Source organism: Gossypium hirsutum, chromosome D05, assembly GCF_007990345.1.
Source record: "Gossypium hirsutum isolate 1008001.06 chromosome D05, Gossypium_hirsutum_v2.1, whole genome shotgun sequence".
Lineage (NCBI taxonomy): Eukaryota > Viridiplantae > Streptophyta > Magnoliopsida > Malvales > Malvaceae > Gossypium > Gossypium hirsutum.
In genome coordinates, this window is record NC_053441.1 from 14,676,211 (window position 1) to 14,701,589 (window position 25,379).

General features: G+C 33.6%; 2 protein-coding genes, 2 long non-coding RNA genes and 1 other non-coding gene across 8 annotated transcripts; 1 reads left to right on the forward strand and 4 right to left on the reverse strand.

Moving 5' to 3' along the window:
- Window positions 1-2,307: 2,307 nt before the first annotated feature.
- On the forward strand, window positions 2,308-4,852 carry LOC107905778 (E3 ubiquitin-protein ligase RMA1H1). 4 transcript variants are annotated; one of them, XM_016832531.2, is made up of 2 exons: window positions 2,308-2,446; window positions 3,888-4,852. In XM_016832531.2, exon 2 carries the CDS (start codon window positions 3,919-3,921, stop codon window positions 4,633-4,635), a length of 717 nt encoding a protein of 238 aa, XP_016688020.1. In that variant the 5' UTR covers window positions 2,308-2,446; window positions 3,888-3,918; the 3' UTR covers window positions 4,636-4,852. The 4 variants fall into 4 exon arrangements, with proteins under 4 accessions (XP_016688020.1, XP_016688019.1, XP_040949846.1 ...); XM_016832530.2 differs by having other exon boundaries at window positions 2,318-2,594; XM_041093912.1 differs by lacking the exon at window positions 2,308-2,446 and adding an exon at window positions 2,617-3,773.
- Window positions 4,656-5,951, reverse strand: LOC121217759 (uncharacterized). The gene is made up of 2 exons (XR_005913934.1): window positions 5,557-5,951; window positions 4,656-5,463 (listed from the first exon to the last, which is right to left on the reverse strand). It is a non-coding gene; the product is annotated as an uncharacterized lncRNA (long non-coding RNA).
- Window positions 5,952-8,660: 2,709 nt separating this feature from the next.
- On the reverse strand, window positions 8,661-8,733 carry TRNAV-UAC (transfer RNA valine (anticodon UAC)). The gene has a single exon. It is a non-coding gene; the product is annotated as a tRNA-Val (tRNA).
- Window positions 8,734-8,910: 177 nt separating this feature from the next.
- Window positions 8,911-11,083, reverse strand: LOC121217760 (uncharacterized). Its single transcript, XR_005913935.1, has 2 exons — window positions 10,839-11,083; window positions 8,911-9,479 (listed from the first exon to the last, which is right to left on the reverse strand). It is a non-coding gene; the product is annotated as an uncharacterized lncRNA (long non-coding RNA).
- Window positions 11,084-13,650: 2,567 nt separating this feature from the next.
- On the reverse strand, window positions 13,651-15,775 carry LOC107905777 (CBS domain-containing protein CBSX5). Its single transcript, XM_016832529.2, has 2 exons — window positions 15,124-15,775; window positions 13,651-15,017 (listed from the first exon to the last, which is right to left on the reverse strand). The coding sequence occupies exons 1-2, from the start codon at window positions 15,471-15,473 to the stop codon at window positions 14,159-14,161; spliced, it is 1,209 nt and encodes a 402-aa protein (XP_016688018.1). The 5' UTR covers window positions 15,474-15,775; the 3' UTR covers window positions 13,651-14,158.
- Between the last annotated feature and the right edge of the window lie 9,604 nt (window positions 15,776-25,379).

The following is a 25,379-nucleotide window of genomic DNA, read 5'->3' on the forward strand; positions in this document are numbered from 1 at the left end:
CGTACGTGTAAATAAATGGTGTGTCAATGTAAGGTGATTTGATAATTAAGGATTATTTCATCGTATCTCAAATGGAGATGGGTCATGACAATGTAATCTTCATGAAGGACATATAGAGATGTTGCGGAGATGATATAACAATTATCTTGACCAAAAACACCCCATTATTCACTCCATAGTGTGATTTGGTGCTACAAAATAGTCGCCCCCTGCTCCTGTTTCTATTTCTATAGCTTATAGGACCACACAAATTTTAAAAAATTGTAAATACGTACAAACCGACGATGACTTTTACGTCTTAATTAAGTCGTAACAGCCACAACATGAAATGGAAGAGTTGCTAGTTTTTCGTTTTCTGGACGCTATCACATCCTCAAATGTCTACATATTACTTAGAATGGAAGGGCCCTATTTACTTGTTGCTTTCTTGACACTGTTACCAAAAACCCAGGTCTTCTTATGCTCCTCTACTTGCACATCAGTGATGTCAACGCTCGAGTCTGGGAGACTCAAATCAACTACAATTGGTAACATAATATTTAAAAATATTTATAATTTCTCCTGCGTCTCGAATTAAAATTTAATCATAAAATACATGTATTGTTTTATTACCAGAAAACTAGTTCAATGATCAAAGGTTAATAAAATATTTTAATCAAGAAAAAGAAAAGGGAAGGAAAATGGGGCATGGTTCTAAACTTTGAGAAACAGACAAATCGGCACATGATACGATTAGGTATAGCTTTTGGACATGGCCCCCACCTTAGCACCTTATGCTGTCTTCTAGATGGGATAAAGTTCATGTATCCAAGCATCAACAATGATCAATACCTAGACTTAGCTTATCATGTTTTCAGTTGAAAACAGGTGATTAACTCCGGAATTTGGATCTTCTATATTTTTTCTAACCTTTTTTTTCGGTTTTATTTTTAAGGTCACCTTTCTTCTAGAACTGCCACTGCTTCTGACTTCTGAGCAATATGATTGAAGTTTAAAAAAGATACTTCTTTTTAAATGTAATTCTAAATACCTTAATTTTATTACATTATCTTTAATTGAGTTGATATCACGGGTATTTTTTAAAATTATATATATATAAATAATGAGACGTGGTATGTTAATTGTTTACCTCATCTTTCCATCATATAATTGGGAGGTTCAATGGAACACATTCCATGACTAGCCTTTTATCTCTTTGAACAACACTCGTATCGAGGGGACCAGTCATTGCTTCCGGCAATGGATGCCTTAATTACGAAAAAAATGGATCTATATAGATTTAACTTCTCATTTATATGATTCTTGAGTACCTAAGTTTGAGACATACCATACACAATTATATGCGTAGGTCCCTAAATCCCATCATGTATGAGAGTTTTAGTCACGGATGATTAATTCTAATTTGAATTGTATCATTTTTAATTCATTTGTGTTATGATAATTTAATTCGTTATTTTAACCGTCTATTTAATAATAATTTGTATTTCTAAATTCATTTCATCCCCGGGAATTAGCAGCGGTTTTATTGTCGCATAATTTTAAATTATATAAAAAATAATATTGTTATAGACATTTAGAGGTGCTCATGAGCCGGGCCGGGCCGCCCGAAATATGGGAGGGTTTGGGTAAAAATATAGGCTCGAAATATGGGCTTGGGCAAAAAAACGAGGCCCGATTTAAAAAATAGGCCAGGCCTCGGGCATCACTTTTTTGGCCCGGGCCCGGCCCGAATACAATAATTTTTTTTATTTTTTATTTATTTTTTAAATTTTAAAATACTTTTTTTAAATTTTTTTAATTTTAAAATATTTTTAAAATACTTTTAATTTTTTTTAATTTTAAAATATTTTTAAAATAAATTTTTTATTTTTGTTTTAATTTTTAAAATAAATTTTTTGGTATTTATTTGAAAAACGGGCCGGGCCGAGCTGGGCCGGACCCGGGCTTATGAATGTTTCCCGGGCCGGGATTAGACAAATTCTAGGCCCATATTTTGGACCGGGCCAAAACTTTTTCCAGACCTGGCCCGGCCCAGCCCAGCCCAGCCCATGAGCACCTCTATAGACACTCCAAAAGAGGTGGATTGCTATCCTAAATAATTTTTGAGATATTTATGATGAATTATTAAAATAAAAAAAATTGATAAAGTTTGTATATGATAAGTTGCGCATCTAGAACAACAGTGAAAGAGTTTGTAAAAGGTAATCCACGTATCGAACTCTCATAGGATGGCTTCACTTCTTGAGGCCCAGACAGGCGTACCAGATTTTGTCTTTCTCATATCATCGGTGCGTAAGGACTTATACGAGACCAAACTGAAGGTTTTCTTTTTTTAAGAAAATTAAAAAAAGGAAAAGTAGAAACGTTAAAAAAAATGTGGGATTCCTCTATAAAAGCGGCCTCATCGATAGACGCGCTCTCCCACTCCATTATCAGATCCCCTCAGGTCTTTCTCCTTCATCATCGTCTATTTCTCTTCTTCTTCTTCTTCTTTTTGGGTAAAACAGCCATTGAATTGAAGCTCAGTGGACTCTTTTTATCCATACCCTTCTTATAAACTTAGGAATTTGTTGGATTTTCGGCTCTTTCTTTAGGTACGTCATTGTTTTCTTTGGGGTTGTTTAGCCTGTGTTTTGTTCTTTATTTTATTTACACGCTTTGGTTAATCTTAAGATCTTAGTATTCGCACCGTTTAATTGATTGTATAAAGCTTTGGGTTTTTCATCTTTGGAGATTTAGAATTGAAATGTAGGGAAAAAGTTAGCTCTTGCTTTTTTTTAAGAAAGTTTCTTTTAAATTTTGATCGGGAAACAAGTTAGAAATACGAAAGAATCGATGGACAATTTTTTTTCGGTCGAAGATAGTGATTTGGGCTTTCATTTTTCTATTGGAGGCATTTGAAGTAGACCAATTTATTCACACAACCCTATTTTATGATTTGCGCCTTTGATTATCATAATTCTGCACAAATAGGAGATTAGAAACCCAATGTTAATAGCTTTCAAAACTTCCTATTTAATTTTGGTTCAAGGGAATTTTGTTCTTCCAAATTGGTTTACTTTACAGTTTGTCTATGGACTTGCTTCTAGAGTTAAAGAGAGAAAAGGATCTTCTTTGGGCGGCCATCCGCCATCGACGACGGAGGGGTCCGTCGGCGGTGCCTGCTTGGAAGCTTTGAGTTGAAAAAAGTTCATAATTTAATTTGTTTTCCAAAGTTTCTATGGTTTTCCTCGAACTTTAACCTACCAAAGTTAGAATAGAGTAGGACGATGATGTGCTGTTAAAAATAGTAACTTTTTTTTTCACCGTTACCAATGAGCTTTGGGGACAAAAGGGTAATTAACTTTGCGGATTAGGTTTAACTGGGGTGTTATTGCAATTAATTTGAAACGGAAACCCCATGTCAGTCAACTAGTTTTTGCCTTATTGAAGTCGAGTCGGCGGAAAGATGCCGCTAACTAATGCCAAATTTAGGGAACAGTTACTTACTGTTTCCCTAAAAAAATATTTCTTTTTGTATTTTTATGCTATTTTCAATGTATTAAATATCATCATATGGTAAATCGATACACATAAAAGAAACCCCTTGTGTAATGTGGGTGCTGTCATTGGGTGCAAAAACTTTGGGCCCTTTTGGTTAGAAAATGAGAATCAAAACTTTGCAGTGGGACTTCATCTATTTTGTCCTCCTTATTTTGGTCCTTCATATGTCTTCTGTGTATAAAGTTGCTTGTTAATCTCTTATAGCAGTGCGCCATATATAATTCTTTATGGTCATTGTTCTGTTTTGAGTTTGTTTCCTTCTTTCTCAGTGGTCTATTTGCTAGATTTGTTGCTCATTTAATTGATATCTGATTGCTGATCCAGTTTCAATTTTGTCATCACAGAGATCAATAGTGTTGCAGTCAGAGCAGATCCATGGCCTTTGAGCAATATTATGCTCAGGAATGGAAGACGATCCCCAGTGATTCAACATCCGAGAACTTCAATGGTAGCTTCGACTGCAATATCTGTTTGGACTTTGCGCATGAACCAATCGTCACTCTCTGCGGGCACCTCTACTGCTGGCCCTGCATCTATAAGTGGCTGCACGTGCAGAGTGCCTCACTTGCCCCAGATGAGCACCCACAGTGCCCAGTTTGCAAAGCTGATATATCCCACACCACCATGGTTCCCCTTTACGGTCGAGGCCAATCCGAATCTGAGCTCCAAGGCAAGCAGACACTTTATAGAGGCATGGTGATTCCCCCTAGACCTCCAGCTTGTGGCAACAAAGCTCTTTTATCAACTACATCCCCCAGCAGTCAGCAACTTCATTATCGAAATCCTTACCAGAACGAAAGCTACAACCGCCATGCTCACAACGAAGAGGGTTCATCGGTACCACCATTGCTTAACCTGGGAGGCACCGCGGTGACCGGATTCCATCATCCGGTAGTGGGGATGTTTGGGGAAATGGTATATGCAAGGGTATTCGGGAATTCAGAAAGCTTATACACTTACCCAAACTCGTATTACCTGACGGGAAGTAGTAGCCCCAGGTTGAGAAGGCATGAGATGCAGGCTGACAGGTCACTAAATAGAATCTCCATTTTCCTATTTTGTTGTTTCCTTTTGTGCCTTATCGTATTTTGAGTTTTTCTCTGTATTCTTGTAAAAAAAAAACCATAACCAGGATGTAAAACCTATGCTATATAGCCTTGTAGGTAGGTGAGAATGAGACATCATATATACACATATTAGATTTTATCCGAAATTGATCTGCCATTCATAACCTCCATAAACCATTCTTGGAAGACATTTATAGTGTAACTGTACTGCAATAGAGAAGGAGATCCAAAAGTTACTACTATTTCCTCCAACTCGATTTACGTTTGACATTATTTTTATATATTTTTATGTCGTGTTGTATTAAAAAATATATTTGTTAAAAGCAGCCATATATAGGGTTAAGATTAGGCTCGCAATCTAAAATTACTTAAGAAATACCCTTTGTTTTAAAAACTAAATTTCTCATTATATAAATAAAGTAGATTGTGAAGCTTTTAAACCCCACTACCACTTTCTTAATTCTTTAACCGACGGCAACAATAATTTAAAACAATAAACACTACTTTTACTTTAATTTTGATTTCACATTTGCTTCTACTATTTTGATTTGGAAAGTTAAATATAATTTTTATTAAAAATAATAATAATTTAATTCTTCAATATAATGTTTATTTGATAATGTCTTATGAGTATACAAACAATATAATATTTTAATTAAAAAAATTAAATGTTACTTTTCTTCCATACCTCAATCTTTGAGATTTTAATATTTTTTATCCTCTCTCTTCTTCTTTTCTCTTCTCTTTCTTTCTCACTCACACTGGTACATCATTTTTGTCGAAATATGCTAGTGCAGCTTCATCATAGGCACAACCCGCGTCTTTTGTCGTTTCAAATGTTCCCAACCAAATTCTAGTTTTCTTGCACAAACAAAACGCTTCAATTAGTACCCATATAGAACAAAAAACCTATGCCGGAAAAGGTGTAACATTCACGTTAACTTACAGAAGAGGATGGCGAATTTCAGAAACCCGAGAAGCCCCAATTTTAGAAATTCAAGTTAACTATTAATTATCCCGCGAGAAAGTAAGTGTCAGTGGGAAAATGGTGAGGTCTTAGTTACAGATAGAAGAGAAAGAAAAGAAAAAGTAATTTAGAATAATTATGGCAGTTCAAAAAGAAAGTTAGCTGAGCAACGTAATTTGGTAAAAGAAGTTGTAGACGATGTTATTTACATTTAAATGAAAATAAAATATATAATTATTTCTAAAATTTAAATTTACTTAATAAATAAAATTCAAAAGCTTCAAAAAGGAGAGATATAATAAGAATAATGCAGTAATTACCCTAAAATCAACAGATTAATATTATATTTTAGGGAGGTTTCCATCTTATCCACTACTTTAGGCTTAATTCTCTCCCCAAAATACCAGCTCAAGATTGGGTTCTAACTTGTAATTTCAACTTTATAGAGCTTTTTGTGGATGTAATAAAATTTAGATTTCACTCATCCTTATGTTTTTATCAATTCAATTTTAAATAAAAAAGGCAGCGCTACATTTTGTTAATTATTATTCTATTTTAAATTTATTTTTTATATTTATATTTAATAACTTTTAATTAAAAATAATATATAATTAGTTAACCATAGTTAAATTAAATTATAAAATTGTATCATCATGCGCTAAGCCTAATGCATTATTCAATTAATATAACTATAACCAGAATTAACCATTATAGATTGATAATCAGAGTATATTCAAACTCATATCTATACGAAATCCACGTATAGTGGGGCACATAAGCCATGATAATTAATATAGTCTAAGAACTCACATATGTTTACACAAAGTGAGACTCAAATTTGAGATATTAAAGTTTCCAAAATCTTAACCTGATAAAGCGAATCATGCGAATGCACGTGGTTACTCTCAAGAAAATCTCAACATTTACTCTTTGTATGATTTGACTTGTGACCTACAACATTTAGAACACCTATGGGTAACTACAACACTAATTCGATTAGCAATGATAATTATATTTTATTTTTGTCGTTTTTATAACTTTTGTTTCTTATTTAATAATTTATTATTCAAATACATGCTAAATATTTAATTATTTAATTATAATATTACGTTATTTTATTTTTATATTTTAATCAACTTTTTTCACTATAACCTTTTTAGTGAGGCTAATTAATTAATTTTTTTGATGAATTCATGGTAAGGTTAATATATGGCTTGATTAAATATAAATATAAAATATTTAAATTTTGTTGATAACAAATATATTTTTAATAAAAAGAAATTAAATATGCTTAATTCTATAGTACTTTAATATATAAATAAAATTCCACTTTTAAGAGGTAAACAAATATTCTTGAAACCATAAATGGTGAGTGCATCTCACACTTGAAGAGATAAATATTTTGATCTTAAATTTAAATAAAAATGTATTAATTATAAAGTAGTAATTTTTATATAAAATTAATGTTTTAAATTTAATCCTTGGTTTAGTTTTGATGTGAAAATTAAATTTTTTTAGGATACATGTGACAGATTATATACGAGATAATTTAACCTTCTTAATACAACACGTTTTACAAGCTCAAGTATAAAATGTTTGAGTATTTTACCTTAAATTTCATAAATTTGTTTGACATCAAAGTTGTGATAAAATCAAAAGCATAAGTAGTACTTCTAAAATAAAATCTAAATCAACTTTCTTTCTTTTTTTGCTTATTCTCCAATCAAAGTCTAGCTTTAGAAAAAAAATACATAAACATTTTTTAATCAAACTTTAATGGGACAAAAGTAATCAGTAATTTAAAATATACTTTTATTGAAATTTTTGTATTTATTCGTATATCATGTTTATATTTTTCTTTAATTTTTTTCAAATACTATCTTTTAATGCGATCTCTAACGGTTATAAATCTCCGAAAAAATTAATCTTCATAATCCGATATAAAATATACTTAATTATAACATCTTATTTTTATGAAAAAATAAATGTAATTTTCACAAGAAAAGAAAGTTAGATCGAAAAGCCTTTTTCCCAAAGTGATTGCTGCTTACTGTCGCACATTCGCACTTTCACTTTAATAGATGCTGATCCATTCACGATTTCACATTTCAAGTTAAGGTAGTCAATGCATTATGATGTATTTTCACGTGCCACTTTGATTTTATTTATTTTTTTACATCTATTTTAAATGTTTTATTGAATTAATATTAAATATAAATTTAATTATGAAATTATTAAAATCTTTTTTTGAAGATATTTTTTTATATAATAAATCGATAAAAATTTAGAATATCATGCATGAAAAACAATTCATTATAATTGAAGCATCAATTTGTTTTTATACCAATTTTTAATATACATAATATTATATTCATGCAATTAATCTTCCCTTACATATATATATATATAAAAATATATTTCATTCTTGAATGTAATTAGTTTAAAATATTGAAATAGCTAAGCATGTTTGAGATTCCGAAAAGAAAAAGAAGAATGGGTTATTGAAAGGGGATAGATCCAAAGATAAGAAGGCAAACTCAAGTGGTGGGTTGGCTGTCAGCTGACAACACCCTTTTCTGGATTACAAAGGCTCCCAATTTTGTTTACCAAGTTTTACATTTCATAAATAATAGTAGTAATGTGGCACATTTTTTAATACGTAGATATTAAAGCTTTTAAATTAAAAAAAAAAAAAAACAGAGTTGATTTTATCTAAAAATATCCTTCTTTTTTTTTGTAATATAAAATTTCCTCTCTCTGTAGTACAGGCCATTCACGTTTAGAAAAGAGAAGGTTGACAGAGGAGAAAAAAGATACAAGCAAATATGAGAATTGGATAGATTTGTACATTTTTTAAGGCTCTCTTTTTCATATAATAAATTCCAAAGAAAATGGGATTTTTGGGAATGGATAATTGAACTTCATTGTTGCTGTGTCGTGCTTTGAGATGGGCAATTAGCTTTAAGGGTGCATAGTCACTAACTGAATGAAAATCTTTACCAATCCACAAATTCTAAGCGCACGCAATCAATAGCATTAAAACTCATATTAGGAAAATTCAGTAAGAAGAAAAAGAACATTATTGTTGCTGCCCAGGATCGAACTGGGGACCTTCAGTGTGTAAGACTGACGTGATAACCACTACACCACAGCAACAAGTTGAAACCTTTTATATACTAACTAAAATTAAATTGTAGCCAAAAATGAATTGACTAAACATTTTCCGTCGCCGGATTACTAGTTAATTAAAGGCAATTACTTAAATAGTATTTTTTAAATATTGACAGATCTTACCGCCTTCCTACTACGCACACTAGAATTTTGAAGCAAGCATTCCAGGAAAGTCGACTCAAAATGATGCACGTAGTGCCGTTACAGGGAGTACTGCTTGATCATCCCTAAAAAACACAGGTATTGGGAGTTCGAAGAAAAATCCAAACTTGGGAAAAACAACTTTCTAAAGTGATGTCAATTGCCACATATTTAACTTGGAAGGCTGGAGTCTTAATTGAAGCCATATTTATCTTAAACAGATTGAACCACCCTACTGAGACACTCTGGCATTCGGCTCATCATTGTTTTTAGCTCCAATATAATATCACAACCTCCAACAAGCTCGCCTTTGTAATAAGGTTGAGGAATGGTCAGCCAGTTTGAGATGACTTCCAAGCCCTGACTGACTTCATCATCAGTTAAAATATCCAACCATCCAAAACTCACACCTGCCTCCCTTAGGTCGTTGACAACTTTGGAGCTGAAACCACATCGTGGAGCATCTGGGTTACCCTTCATGAAGAGCATCACAGATGACGATCAAATCAAACTTCTCAGACGATCCTCCAGAGTCTCCCTTTCTTAGCTAACCTTAAGTTCCCCACTTTTCTGCATCTCTAAGACAATGTCTGATCCACCAAATAAGTTTGTTGTTAATATACTATTGGGGGTAACTAGACTAATCCGAAAGAACAATTTGCAATATTTCACAAATTTTTAGCCTCTTGTTACACATACTAATTCAGGGTATATTCATGACCAATATGCGCGCATAAAAACAGTGGGAGCCAAGTGACAGCTGAGTTAGGGCTCGCACTATTATAGATAACACAACCATAAAAGAGAGCAACAATGTCTATAATATAAATCCACAGCCTACGTAATGCAAAATATCATACAAAAAAAAGAACTTGTTAAGAACAATATTAAGTTCATAGTTAAATCAGATACCCTTTTTTACATTGTTTAAACCAAATTCAGTCCTGCCATTTATCCATTTAGAGGACAATATATATGTGTGTATAAAGAAATACTAAATAGAAGGTTACCTGCGATTTCGGATCAAAAGATATTAGGGATGGATCTTTTAGCTATAAAGAACTCGTTTGCTTGCCCATGGATCATTGGTGGCGATTTCAACACGATGAAAAATAGGAGTGATAGGAGCAGTTGTGTGGGTTTGGTGAATGGGTCAAGGGAATTCAATAGCTTCACCGACAATTGCAAACCGGTGGATTTACCTCTTACGGGGAAAAAGTTTACTTGGTACAGACCTAATAATAAGAGGAGCAGATTGGATAGATTTTTATTCGAAGAACAATGGCTGATTTATTTCAACGATTTCTCTCAACAAGGATTAAATAGATCAGTTTCTGATCATATGTCATTGGGCTCCACCTTTACTCGGGTGGGCGAAGTTCAACGTGTCAAGTGTGGCTAAGGAGGACGAAGCTGGGTGTCAAGTGTAGCTAAGGAGGACGAAGCTGGATGCGGTAAGGTGTTGAGAGATGGGGAAGGTGTGCCCCGTTCATTATTTTCTAGGCCAATTGATGCAATTAGGTCTGAAACAACAGAGGCATGGGCTATTAAATCTGCCTTGAAAATGTATATTGGCATGGGATGACATGTGAAAGTCCCTCCTATGATTGAATTTAGTTCATGTGTTGTTTTGGAATGATTGTCAAATAAGAACGTTAAGCCGTGGTCGTTGTGAAATCTTTTTATAGGTATTGATGTTGTTAGTGTTCACTTCAAATTAGTTTATAGGTAAGGTAACGATATGGTTACAGCTTTGGCAATAGAAAGGGTGAGAAAATCAGGATTATTTAAAGTTTGATGGTGAGGTATTTTCTTTTTATCTATTAGCAGTTTGCACTGGTGATGGTTGTTTTGTAATATTTTTGTTTAGGAATGATGTCGGTGTTTAACAAGTCTTTCTATTATTAATATATTCATGTAGGCTGAGAAAAAAAAAGAAAGAAGATTACCTTAAAGAAGACGAAGTAAGGCATAGCAGAAACTGAGAATTCCTCAGATATCTCACGTTGTGGTTCTGCTTCTCTGCCGCGGCCCCCTTCCCACTCAACCATCACCTTCTCCACCCATTATTACGTTTGTAATAATCAATGGCTTGATATTAGATTCTTCTTTTCTGCTTCAAAGTAGGAATACAGAAGTGATAGCTACATTACAACCCCTAAAAAAGACTACAAAAGGAATTCCGCTTTTTCAGAAATTCTTTTCTCCCTTTTTAATTCCTTTTATCTCCCACCACTCCCATCAATTTCAAACCTAGAATATTTTTGGTAAAGCGGTATAGCTGTTAAAGTGGGGATCATAGACTTCAAGTTTTGTTTGAACGCCAGTTTTACTGCGATGATGATTGAAGTGATTAATCCCCGTTGGTTTTGACTTTAAGCCATTCGATTAAACACTGTTCTACATGGCTTACATCCGTCTGTAAAAGTATGAAGTTGCGAAATTCCGCCACTATAAGTATATAAACAGCCGGTATAGACTCAAAAGACCTATATCGACGGTGAAATGAGATAACCCGACGAAGCATAGTCCATTTTTATAGGAGCATGTCATTATAAATCTTTATTGACGGTAAACTTCCGTCAATATACAGACGGTTAGACCGTTAATAAAAGTTTTGTCCGCTACTTCCTATTCAAACATTTTTAATAAACCTTTTACCAACGACTTCGTCACCGTCTGACGGTCATTAACAGAAGGATTCCGTCAATAAATTTATCTTTTAAACTTTTTATATATCAGTATATAAGGTAATAACCCATCAATAAAAATTCAGAGATATACAGGCTTCACCAACGACCTAAAATAATCACTTTAGTCTCAATAAACTGAAAACCAACCAAAGTCGTGTTATTTTCAATAAAACAATCACTTCAATCCTCACCTCAAACATTCTCACCCAACGACCTGCTCCCATTCCAATCAACAAAGATCTAACATAAATCTGGAAAAAAAATTAAGTGTATATAATATATTGAATAAGAAGGCAACCATATATTGATATATTTCTATGTTTTACTTATCAGAACACCAACAACAGCTAATATTGGCCTCCATTCAGGGCAAATGATTATGTTCCTAAAATTGTTAGGGACCTCTTTACAATTAATCCAAAAGTTTTACCCCTTCTCTTTCACACTTATCACCTTACTAGTTTCTACTCTGTTTTCATGGAGTTAATGAGAATTTTCAGCTATTGCTTCAATTATTCTTTCGATTTCAGGTACTGGGTTGTTAGTTTCTTGGTCTTTTTATCTACTTGGATTTTGCTAGTTGTTTTTTTTTTTTTTTAGTTTTCCATGCAACAATCCGAGTTAACAGCGTCAGAAAATTTTACTTTTAGGATCAAGTTAATAAAAAAATTAGAATTGGATGATTACGTATGGAGCATGGAAGTATAGAGTCAAATTATTAAGTGAACTTAAATTAGAGCGGTTGTTAATTATAGTATAGGGATTAAATTAGAAAATAAAAAAAATAGATATGATTGATTAAAAGTCATTAAAAAGGCCTTAACGTATAAATATGCCAAGGATTTTTGGAGGAATTAAACCATTTTAGATTCATGTTAATGTTTAAGTAGAAAGTATGCCATCACTTTCCACTAACATTATAGCTTAATAAGTTATTGATTAAAAACATTACAGGTACATATACGTTTGATATTAACCTGATTAATTGGTTAACTTATGTTACTTAAGTTATTTAAAATTTTTTATGTTTATAATTGGATTCAAGTTATATAACCCCACGGAGTAATCATTACTCAACGTACGAATTTATTTATTTTCGTGCATAGGTCATAGATAAAAGCTGAAGAAATTTCGTGGTTAAGCATCCAACTCTCAAGTATGTATTTATATGTTTTGAGGTCATATGGCATATACTTAGGTTCGTGTACTTGTTCCCTAAGTTAGTTTTGACACTTTTGAAGTGACTTATAATGTTATGTTGGTTGAATTTTAACTTTTGATTACTAGTTAATTAAGCTTAATTATGTGATTTGAATGTATTATGATTTGTAAATATTTGAACACAATTAGATAGATTAATTGGGTGGATATATTTTGTGGTACATTTTAGGTATGTTTAGGTTCATTGGGTCAAGGCTTATAACATTTAAATGTGTAGGATTTTGACCATTTGATCACTTGAGTCTCGAGACAAAAGGAACATGTCCCGACACTATTAGTACAAATTTCATTTCAATTTTACATTCAAGAGCCTGAGGTCTCGAGACAATTGTTCCTAAGTCTTGAGATAGAAGAACCTCAAAGCTAAATAGATTTTACCTGCTTTAGGTCTCAAAACATCTTGAGACATTAGAAAATCAAAGAAAAAATAGGAAAACATGAGAGGGTGGTCTCGGGACATGAAGGACCTTGCCTGGAGACACAAGATGTAGTGTCTCGAGACATGCTAACTTTGAAGCTAAAAATCTCCAAATAATTTATGAGCTATATCGAGACATGAAGGCTATTGTCTCGAGACCTAGACTTGAATATTGATATTTGAGTTTGAATTCGAGTTCTAACTCTGATATTAGCTTATTATAACCCTGTAATTCAATAAATGAAATCAATAAATGTGTAAATGTATGTATATGAATTGTTCTTATGCTTGAATCAAATATATTTGTGTTAAAATAACTTGAATTAATGTAAAATCATACATTCGTCATCGAATTCATGATTGGATTAGGTACGGGGACTTGAACAATGCTTTGGGTTAAACGTGCAACCAGTACTTGAAACCAAAAGAAAAATTGAAGCATAGCTGAAAATTCTCATTAACTCCACTAAAACAAAGCATAAGCCTGTAAAGTGACGAGCGTGAAAGAGAAAAGGAAAAAGTTATAGAGTAATTATAAAGAGGCATCTAAATTTTTGTCAAAAATTAAAAAATGTCACATGTGAGTCCTTCAATGTCACCTCAACAATCTATTTAAAGAAAATGAAAATTTTAAAGAAATAATTATTAATTTTTTATTTAGAGTAAATAAAATTAAAATAAACGAAGTTGGTAGAAAATTCCATTGAAGATGAATAGAAAGGTCTACTAGCATTATTTCCTCTCTGAAATTCATAAATACCTGCGTCAACCCGCCCGACAACTTTGTGGTTGGTTTTCTTTTAAAATCTGGATTTCCCTGAATTAATTGCTAATATATATTGAATACCAAATATATAAGTTTTAATTATGGATTTTTAACGCATAAAAAAGGGAACTATGGATTTCTTAGCTTTTTCCTTGTTACGTTCCTGATCCTTCAATTAAGACACCCCTCACCCATAGTCCTTGAACGTTCCCGGAAAACTTTCATCATTCCGGCGAAGCTAACTATGCCGGCTAAAGTTCCGTCGTCGTCGACCACCCACACATAACTTACTCGACGCGAAAGCGCCTGAATCATCACTGCCACCAACGAGCTCCATGGATAACACACGATTGCTTCCGATCTCCTCACCACTCTCGCTGAGTACCCCATCCATCTCGCACTCCTCCCCATTCCAAATTCATCGTCCGACGAAGAAGACGAATACGATGTTGAAATCGAAGCTCCGGACGAATATTCTTCTACCAATTCCAAAGCTTGCTCTAAATTCCGCTCTTGCAACCTTTTCTTCACCAACTGAACTAAATCCTCCGGTGGCCCCCCGCAGTCTACATAAGCCAACAAATCACCAGCCGAAAGGGTAGCAATGGCAGCTGCTACATCCTCATCGCAATAATTTAACGTGAAAGGCGAAATTTCACCGACCAACTTTCCGTCACTGTCAACTATAGCAACGGAAGCTTGAATCTCGAGGGACCGGGAAATGAAAGGTAAGGCTGACGAGGCCGGGTCATCGTAATGAAGGGCCATCTTATTCCGAGTGTCGATGATGTCGAGGGAATTGATGGGATTAGCAGCAGTGGGGCAAAAAAGGCCGATGGAATTGAGAAGGTAACGGATTATATCTTCTTGAGTTAGCCAACAATATTGGCGGTTGTTGTTATGAAGGGTTGAAATATTAGAAAGAGTTCCTTGCACAAGCTTTTTTCTTGATGAAGTTTTGCTGCTGCTTTCTAATGGAATCACCAGATTTTGGGCTCCTTCCTGAATCAGATCTATAGCATCCAACAAACTGAAAAAATCATACAACAACCCAATTAGATTCATATACACAACGGTTTGGTTTTACTCTTAAGATTAAACTGAAAAAATATATGAATGATTCGATTAAACTAAACCTTGCGTTAGGTTCTAAATGTCTGACAAGGCAAGGGGATTTCGGAATCAGAACAGAAAGTGGAGTTTGAAGAGCAGTTGCTGGATTCGACAGGTGTTCTTCCTTACATAAGAAACAAATGATGTTCACCATGCAAACTTTACTTACACACTGACACTCTTTAAAACCACGGTCGACTGCTGACAAGTTATAATGATGGTGATCGCAGTTCCAAATACTGATAAAATTTTCTCCCAACCGCTTCAAAGCCAACAAGGCATCTCCGATGGTGGAGGAAATGGAGAGGGATTTCAGTGCAGGCTTTCCAAGACATAAGTCGGATACTTGACGTGTCAATAAACTCACTGCCATACACGAACAGGGAGAAACAAGACTGATTCAAGAGAGATGTGATTACTTTTTTATTTTTAAGCACAGCTGAATTGGTGAGCAGAAAATTTCTGCAATGGAGATGAAATTTATAGAAAGTTAAGTATCCGGAATATTCGGTGTCAAGCGGGTAATAAAATATAATTGTTTTGGTGAAAGTGGGGCCAAATCCAAGCGTTTGTGGAAATAGAAACTGATTTGGTAAAATTAACGCAAATCTTTGTGAAGAAGTTTTCAACATTTGTGGTCAAAAGCCAAAACCCTAACCTGGACCTTGGTTGGATCACCATTTGCTTTTCAGTATTACGTTCACCTTATAATTTCATAGGCATAAACCGTTGTGGCCGCCTCTTGATTCGTTTTACCTATTCTTTTTTTTGGGGGGGGGGTTAACAGTTTCACCTCTTAATTAGTTTATTAATGTAATATTCTCTTCATCTTTTGGCATATATGGAGGAATATAATTTGGTTTTGATGAGCAGTGCGTTAGGACCAGTGACAGTGAGTGAACAATAATATATGTGGCCTATACCATTCCCGTTATGAAAAAAAGCTTTAAAAATAATATCAGAGAAGTTGAGTTGCAGCCCACAAGTGAGATATTTTAGGTATTAGGGTTTCCTGGCTTGTTACAGGCCATTGAGTGGTAGCTCTATAACTATCTCACTTTCTCTTGCACCATGCAATCCAACCACACTCCCAATACATCTGTGGTATTATTCATTTCAGTCTCGTTGGTCCCTCTCAATGCTTATATCTTATTATATATGCAGTCATTTCCTAATTACTAATTAATTTAAAACCAAGGTTTTCAATATAATATATATTTCTGCCTAACCATTTGCACGGTGGAAAGAGGCCAACTTGCTACATGTATATAACTTTCTAGATTATGTTAATTATTATACGATATTTCCCTTAAATTTGAAGGCCACAAGGCAGGGATCTAGTTGTTCTTTATACTAAAAAAAAAGAACATTATTTTTTCTTAGGAAAAAGGAGATATTATTAATCTGTCACATATTGGGGCAAATATTTATTCGTATCGGTCCAAAAAAAAAGTTTAATATTGAAAAAGACAAGTCGTGAAGAATGACCTAATTTTGATTACGAACAACCAAATTTTGTAATGTAATTCTTGACTATACATATGGAGACAGTGGAGGGTTAAGCCACTTGAACAAGTATTTTTCCAATAAGATGTGACATTTCACCACTAGTTTATATTTTCAACCAACGTGTTCATTGCATTTCGGCTCCTTTCCTTTACCAAAAGTTTCTCGTCGAATGGGAATTTAAGGGTTTTCTTCACGTACGTAACAACAAATACAACCAAACAATATATTTTAAAGGAAGTTTGGTGTACTTATTCGTCTTTTATATGATTTTCGTTTTTCCTGTCCAACTTTCAAATTGCATTAAATAATTTTAATTAAAATGTTTATAATTTTATGTCATTTTCGAGTTTAGTACGTAAATATTTAAAATTGTTGTTGAATTTACAAGCTGATCCAACTAACTTATAGTAATAAAAATTTATATATTTCATAAGTTGATTAAATTATTATCATGTAAAATATTAGCGAATCTAATGCATAATGAGAATGGGTGATCTACGTTTGAAGTCCAATAAAATTTATTAATATCATATTTGAAATTAATGGGTAAAATTACTAATCTAAATCGGATTCGTTGCTGCGTCAGCGCTGATGTTTACTGAATTCAACCTGACGTGGCTGGCTATTGGCAATCATCCATATTTAGAAAAGTAAAAAATATGGGTATCAAAATGTTGGCATTGGAAATAAGAGATTTAAGGCACTGAAAGTGGGATTGAAATTTGGCATGAGATATTTACAATTTTTTTATCCCTAATTGTATAGTGACTTTGCAATTTGATCCCTGAATCTCAACTATAAATAGGCCTAACCATTTCTCATTTTATGGATCCCCCCACATTTGTCATTCTCTCCTTAAGGCATTGTTCTCTCTCTTTATTTGTAAATTTTTCACTTGTATTTTAGAGTGAAATATATTTGGTAGTGCCACTAGTTATGTGTTTACACTTGCTGGAGGACCAATAAGGTGGAAGTCTACACTGCAGTCAATAGTTGCGTTGTCAACTATAGAAGCTGAATACATGGTTGTAACAGAGGCTGTAAAGGAAGCTATTTGGTTACAAGGTATGGTTAAAACCTTGGGATTGGTTCAGGAGCATACTAACATGTATTGTGATAGTCAAAGTGCTATTCATTTAGCAAAGAATCAAGTCTATCATGCACGTACAAAGCATATCGACGTACGATTCCATTTTGTACGAGAAATTATTGATGAAGGGAAAATTCATCTTCAGAAGATTAAGACTGCAGATAATCCCACAGATATGATGACCAAGGTGGTAACAACAACCAAGTTCGAACATTGTTTGAACTTGATCAATATCTTGCAAGTTTAACAGTTGAAGAAGACACTATCAAGTATTGTTGTCAAAGGTAGAAAGAATTGTGTGAAGATAAGATTATCCTAATCAAATCTTCAAGGTGGAAATTATTGGCAATCATCCATATTTAGAAAAGTCAAAGATATGTGTATCAAAATGTTGACACTGGAAATAAGAGATTTAAGGCACTGAAAGTGGGATTGAAATTTGGCATGATATATTTGCAATTTTTTGGTCCCTAATTATATAGTGACTTGCTAAGTTGATCCCTAAATCTCAACTATAAATAGGCCTAACCATTTCTCATTTTATGGATCCCCCACATTTGCCATTCTCTCCTTAAGGCATTGTTCTCTCTTTTTATTTGTAAATTTTTCACTTGTATTTTAGAGTGAAATATATTTGGTAGTGCTCGAGGACGTAGGCAAAATTTGCTAAACCTCGTTAAAATTCTTGTGTTCTTTATTGTTTATTTTGCATATTTTATGAGCTGTGATTGTAGTGATTTATTGTGCAGTTAAATTACGATAGAGGGATATTCTGGCTAGGAAAGACCTGGTACTTAAGTGATACTCGTGATCCACCTCTCTTTCCTGGGAATTGAACTTAGTGTGATTTTTCAGTATAATAATTTTACTCTTTTACACTCTTCCGCACAACACTGGCTAAAAGGAAGGAAAATGAAAAGAATGGTCAAGTTAAAGGTACGTGTGTGATGGGTACATAATCAATTCGCGTTTCCTTACGCTCGTTAGTTTAATAGGTGAAGACAAACAAGTTGATTGTCCGCCCCCCGTACACCTAACCCTGTACGTACGTTACAGCAACGTGCCACATATGCATTCCGACATTTATCCATCTCAAAAGCAATGGATCCTGCTCTTTGTTCTCCTAATGATGATTGAATTCCTGGTTAATCAATTTTGAAATGTTGAATCATAACCCAATGGGTTCATTTATACAGCGAACAATAGTGGTTCATGAATTTAGGCCTTCTAGTTGTAGGGTAGTTGAACTGCAACTAGGGGTGAGCAAAACTCGATTCGACTCGAAAAAATAAAAAAAAAATTCGAATTTCGAGTTAAACGAATTGTGTTATTCGAATCAACTCAAATTTTTTTTCAAATTTCAAGTTCGAATCGAGTTGAGTTTTCGAATTCGAATAACTCGAATAATTCGAATAATTCGAATATCAAACTATAATATTTTACATTTTTACCCCAAACTCCCAAACCTTTTTACTTTTCCCTCAAAACTTTTACTCCTTCCCACTTTCCCCCCAAAACTTTTACTCTCCTCCCCTCCCAACCCCCCAATCTACCCAAAATACATTTTCCACCAAAATTTTACTCTCCCATTTACTTTTTCTCAAAATTTTACTCCCAAAAACCCTCAAAACCTTTTATTTTCCCACAAAATTTTTACTCTCTCCCACTTTTCCCCTAAAACTTTTATTCTCTTCCCACCCCACCTCTCATCTACCCCAAACCCTCCCCCCTCCAATTTTTTTAATATTTTCCCTCCAAAATTTTACTCCCCTATTTATTTTCCCTCAAACTTTTATTCCCCAAAATTTTTTATTTTCCACCTAAACTTTTACTTCTCACCCTTTACTTTCAAATAAAAAATCAAAATTATCCAAAAAAAATCACTAAACATAAATAGTAATAATTTTATTTATATATACTATTTATATTATTAAATTAAATTTCACATTTTATATTATTTATATTATTGAATTGTTTAGTCATATTAAATATTTATATTAAAATTGAATTATTAATTATGCCATAAAAAATTCTTGTTAAAATTTTATATTGGTATCAATTTCACATTTTATTTTTAAAATAAATTTTATTAAAAAAATCATATTTTTACATTTAATATATTTTTAATTCCAAAATACATAGTGACAAGAATCTAAAGATAATTGAAACAACTAAGCAAGCAAAGAAGCTAACCAGTATATAAAAAATTAATAAATAAATTATGAGGTGATGAAAGTTAATAAAAAATTTGATTAAGGTGGACAAATTTTATTACGATGGGTGACAGTAGTTACAAGGACCCAAAATTATCTTTTAAAATTTAACTCGAACAAATATATTCGATCCGAATTCTATCTCACTCGACTCGATTCGAGAAAACTTCAAATAAAGTTAGGATGATAAAATGAGATTTGAAAACTCGATTAACTCGAAAATTTTCAATTCGATTCGATTTGATTCGATAGAATGCTCATCCTAACTGCAACCATGGTTTAACATTTAAGCATGTTTTACTTGGTTGAGAGATGATTCTTCTAACGATAAGTATCTTAATTCAGCCTTCGCCAAGCATAACCAATCTGAACTATTTGGTAAATCAATCCGACTCCACACTGCAATCAAAAGATACATAAGAAACTGACCGATGAGATACATCTGCCAACTTACATTAACAATTTATGATGGCCAGAAAACAGGTTAGTCTGTTTGTTAAACCCAGCAAATATCGATACCAACCTCCATATCCGGCAAGGGGCCATAAGTTTTCTTCTGTCATGTGTTGCACACTGTAATTCCGCCAATTCTCTAGTCTAGAGGGCAGCATGTATATCAGATTTGTTTTGTTTCTAGCCTAAGGCCTGGGACGGTACCTTTCTCCTAACTGATAATGGGCTGGCTGCAAATATGGATCCAAATTTATAAATCTATATAAAGTTTTACGATGAAACGAAGAAGGCAGTGGATGAATTAGTTGTATGGGCTTATGAAAAAGATTTTGTGTTGATTGTGCGGGGGTCTCTTGAGTTGGGAAGAGTGAGAGAATTTTTGTTTTGTGGGATCATTCACTTTCTGTTCATACTCTTTCCATTGGCAAAAATAAAATCCATCTTGCTATGTGTAATGATGTGCAAAACTTCTGTTTTTTCCACACTTGTTGCTATGGTGATCCGAATCATAATAGCAACAAGATTGTATGGAATCAATTATTTGATATCATCAGTAAGACAACGAAGAACGAAAAATGGTGCTTGTGGGACTTTAATCAAGTCCTCACTATAATAGAAAAAATTTCTGTTAAAATTGGCGCAATCAAAGGAAATGTGATATATTGTTTAAGTAGTGTTGGAGTGCTTTGTAATCTTATGGAGATTGAACCTAAGGGACAATTCTTGACCTGGTCTAACAAGTGAGAGGGAGACGGTGCATTATTGGAAAGACTTAACAGATCCTTGTATAATGTTGCATGGTTCAACACATTTCTTGAGGCTAGCCTCACTTACTTGTCCAAAATTTGTCCTTGATCACGGAGCAATGATCTTCAATTAAATACCAAAAGCCCTTAAAGGTTTTGAAGCCATGTGGTTATTCTCATCTCATCTCATCCGCAATGCAAATATATGATTAATGAAGTTTGGTGAAACCAAATCAGGGGCACTCCAAACTATCTGCCAGGTTTCAACCCTCTCATATTCACATCTCTTATAATGGGTCTTTCTGTTTGACTCCCCTGTTGGATAGTTAGTTGTTTTAAACATTTACTCATTTGCTTATATATTAAAAGTAGCAGAATCTTTTCAACAGCAATTGCTACAAACTATCTGCGAGGGAAGATTCTTTTTTTTTCTTCTTTAATTATTTACGGGATGTGCATGTGTACATAGGATTTGAGGCACTACAATTCATTGGTGATTCCATATGTTCGTTAGCGGTTGTAATAATGAGATGTATTTTGATGTAAGAATGAGAAGAGAAAGGAAGAGGAAGATGAAGAAGAAAAAGTGTTTCAAATTCCAAGGAGGCCAAGATTTTTGTTGCTGGTGTTAGGAGGAGCTGGCGTCTTAAGATTCTGGGAATGCTGATGGCCTGGCAATGGAAGGCTTCCCCGAGTTTCATTTCATTATCATATGGAGAATTATAATTCCTTTTACTTTTGTAGTAGAAGATTTTGTACTACTAAATCCATTTCTCATGAAATCTTCTAATGAACCTTTACCTGCACCAATGAACCCTCATTTTTATTTAAAAGTAATTATCTGATACATTGACTCCATAAGTAAATTTAAGAAATCTCTAGGTGTTTTTAATTGATATTTTTAAAAAACTAAAATTCAAATATAAGAAACATATGTATATAAAAAGGAAATTATGTTTTTGGCAGAGTCGTATGTGGAAAGTTGGGAGGGAAACAGGTGAAGCTTAAAGATATTGCTGTTGTTCTTGGAGTTGTATCTGTCTCTAAAATATGGGAGCAGAGAAAGGAGAAAGTGAAATTGGAGTGGCGTCCGCTTAATATTCCCAATCATTCCATAATTGCTTAGGTGGCAAATTTTAACCGGTTGCCCACAAAAGGATAAATTTACCTCAAAGAGCTTAAATATTTATGGAAGCTGTCTGCTTTGTTGCAGAGGATTTGAGTCCAGGAATCACTTTTTTTTTTTTAATTTAAAAATTGTGCTAAACTAGTCAAAGAAAATATGGCCAGAATGTTGCAACTCTGCAGTATTCATAAAAATGGAAGTGATGGAGTGAAGAATTTCGATGGGCATTAGCAAAGTTAAAAGTGAAATCTGCTGTTCTGAAACTTGTGTGGAATGGGTACTTATATGGAGAGAAAGGAGGTGCAAGTGAGAGAAGAAGATGATCGTTAGGAGAGAACATAAAAGAGGGGATATGTAGAAATTGGGGGATTATAGATGAATCTCATTGATGGAGCACTTCACTGCTTTCTTTTGGATAATACAAATTAAGAATCATCTTTTGAATTCGTATTCAACCAATATCATCCTCAAGAGAAGAATAGATGAATGTTTTATATACATGCATCGGTACTTTATGAGTTGGGAAGGCGGCACCACACAGGTTTTAATTGGTGAAATGGAAGGGAAGCGAATCACGCAAGTCCACCTGGACTGGCTTACCTCATGAAACCAACGTCAATTTGCTTACCTACGGACCAATGAAGTCGTACGAATCTTCTTAATTTCGTTTTCGTTTACTTATTTAATTATTATTAGTAAATTAATCCGGATATTTTTAGTTTCATGGAGGAGCCAACTGTTTATTTTCCCATTTATCACCTATTCTTTAACCAATTTCAAAATTTTAGTCCACTATTAAATTCATTAAATTAAGCTATGCTATTTTTAAAATTTGATGTATCAAACATATTATTATATATGTAATGTCATGTCTATTTGTTAATTTCACATATTAATAAAAAAATCAGTTAATAGATTTAACAACTGCCGTTTGCATTAAGACTAAAATTTTTATATTCAGAGAATATAACCACTAAAAATGATCCAATTGGCGAACTGGACTAAGTTTATAACTTTAGGGATAATATAAGACTAATGACATAAATTAACCAAACAAATTTAATTGTTACCATTGGATGGATGAGGACTAAAATTTCAAAATTCGAAATTGATTAAATTAAAGTATAGGTACTAAATCCAGAGTTTAGACAAAGTACTAAAATAAATTTCGAAATATATATAAATAAAAGATTGGAAATCCGTTAGAAGAAAGAAAAGAACAAAAACAGAAAAAGAAAATTAGGAGGATATTTTGTTTGCATAACTTCATTTGAAACATTTTTAGTAATCTTGATAGGTAATAATGCTAGTCTAAAATTGGTGAACTCATAAGACGTAATAAATTTGTTTTGCTTTCATCCTCAGACATCACTTGACCTCCCTAGTCATGCCCTATATTTTGACCTTATGCGGAATATTAATTCACTTCTCTCACTGGAGAAATTGAAATGGCCGGGGCCCACCTGTTGGGGTCCTCACACCCATATAATGGCATATAGCTGATGCTTCATGTCCAACCCTACCTTGACTCTGTTGAGTCTCGCGAGGTTTTTTTATTCTATATTTCTATAGACATGGCCGGATCCAAGTGGTCTTATTTTACACCCACCGTAACTTCTTCATTGACCAACCCACCGTTGCCATCTCCAAAACAAGCACTTGTTGAATTTTTTGTTTTTATTTTTACATGAAACAGATTGTTGATTTGAAAGGTTAGGCTCAAACAACCTTGTTTTTGCCCATCACCTGTCTATTATTTCATCTGTGGTTGATTCATGAAATAAAAACCAAGGGTTTTAATCATGATAAGCGTTGTCCTACTTGTTATGGAGTCAAAAATTAAAAAAAAAGGAACCCTTTAATTCATGCAAGCAATCCTGCAATAATGGTCCTCAGAGGTCACCTCAAATGTCCGGTTCTTGAAACATTATCCTCACCAAGAAGTGTGTTTTAATTAATGTTCGGTTTTGAGTCATTAGTTAATCAGTCTTTGTTTGATAGGTTTAATTATTGATTAGTATGTTGTCAACACATCACTAGTTATACAGCTTGGATTTTGGTTTTGGCCCTTTCTGCCGCCCAAAGCTGAAAATTTTGGACCTTTGGTTCCCATCAGTTAACAAATCACATCGTTTATTATGTCAAACTGGTCAGCTTGGCATCTGCTATTTGGGATTGGGATTTTCATTACAAATACTAGGCTAAAACATTCTAATGCAAGTTGGTTTCTCTTGCAATTTTTGCTAAGCTTTTCTAAGAACAAATTAATAAACAGAACTTGGACCCTTTTTTCATTTTTTTTAAAGTTATGATCATAGGAAATTTTGTCACTTCCGGCTTTAGGGTATGTATGATCTTCCATGAAGGAAAGAGTTATTCTACGCGTGAAATCTGCCTTAAGTTCTGCTTAATCTGAACAGTATTGGTAGGTTCTTTTGACTAATATTATTCCCAACAGGCATTATCCTTTCCCCAATATATAATAAATGAAAGAAACAAAAACAAAAAACAAAATCTATTTTCTATCAATTAATTTATTAGTCAAGTACCCGAATAATAATAATAAATATATAACTAAGCGGTCATCATCGTATCATAAATAACTTGCCATGAAGTTGATGATTCTCGCGATCCTGCATCACTTTCCAACTGTTTCTTGGTATTAGACAATACGATTCTCTCGATCGAAACCGCGCGATAACCAAAAACAATTCAGAGGATTTGGTCCTTTTAAGTAGTTTGTTTTCATGATTAACATGGGTGGCTGGTGATGATGATGGGTCAGTAGTCTACTCTCGCCATTTGTTTCTCCCAGTGAATATTCTAAACGAATTCAATTCTCAACAAATTCGCACCTCATGTTTCCAACCAGGATTGGTTTAGTGGTCCAGCAAGGAGGCCCCATCATCCATCATCTTCACATACGAGCCGTCGACGTCCCCACCGACAAATCATTCCTTACACCATCTTACATTAAAAACATTAATATATCATATTTTCTTTAATACCAAAGGTGGCGGTATAATGAAGTATTAACATCTTAGGCGGACAACTTAGACTATGTGTGATTAGATTAATAAATAAAAATTTAAGTTTAATGATGAAGCTAAGCTTGCTTAGTCGCTTTCTCAAATACCGTGCC

Coding starts and splice junctions, on each gene's coding strand:
- LOC107905778 (XM_016832531.2), top strand. CDS start 3,919: ATGGCCTTTGAGCAATATTATGCTCAGGAATGGAAGACGATCCCCAGT.
- LOC107905777 (XM_016832529.2), bottom strand. CDS start 15,473: ATGGCAGTGAGTTTATTGACACGTCAAGTATCCGACTTATGTCTTGGA. Junction 15,018..15,123: donor CATTTAGAACCTAACGCAAG/GTTTAGTTTAAT, acceptor TGATTTTTTCAG/TTTGTTGGATGCTATAGATC.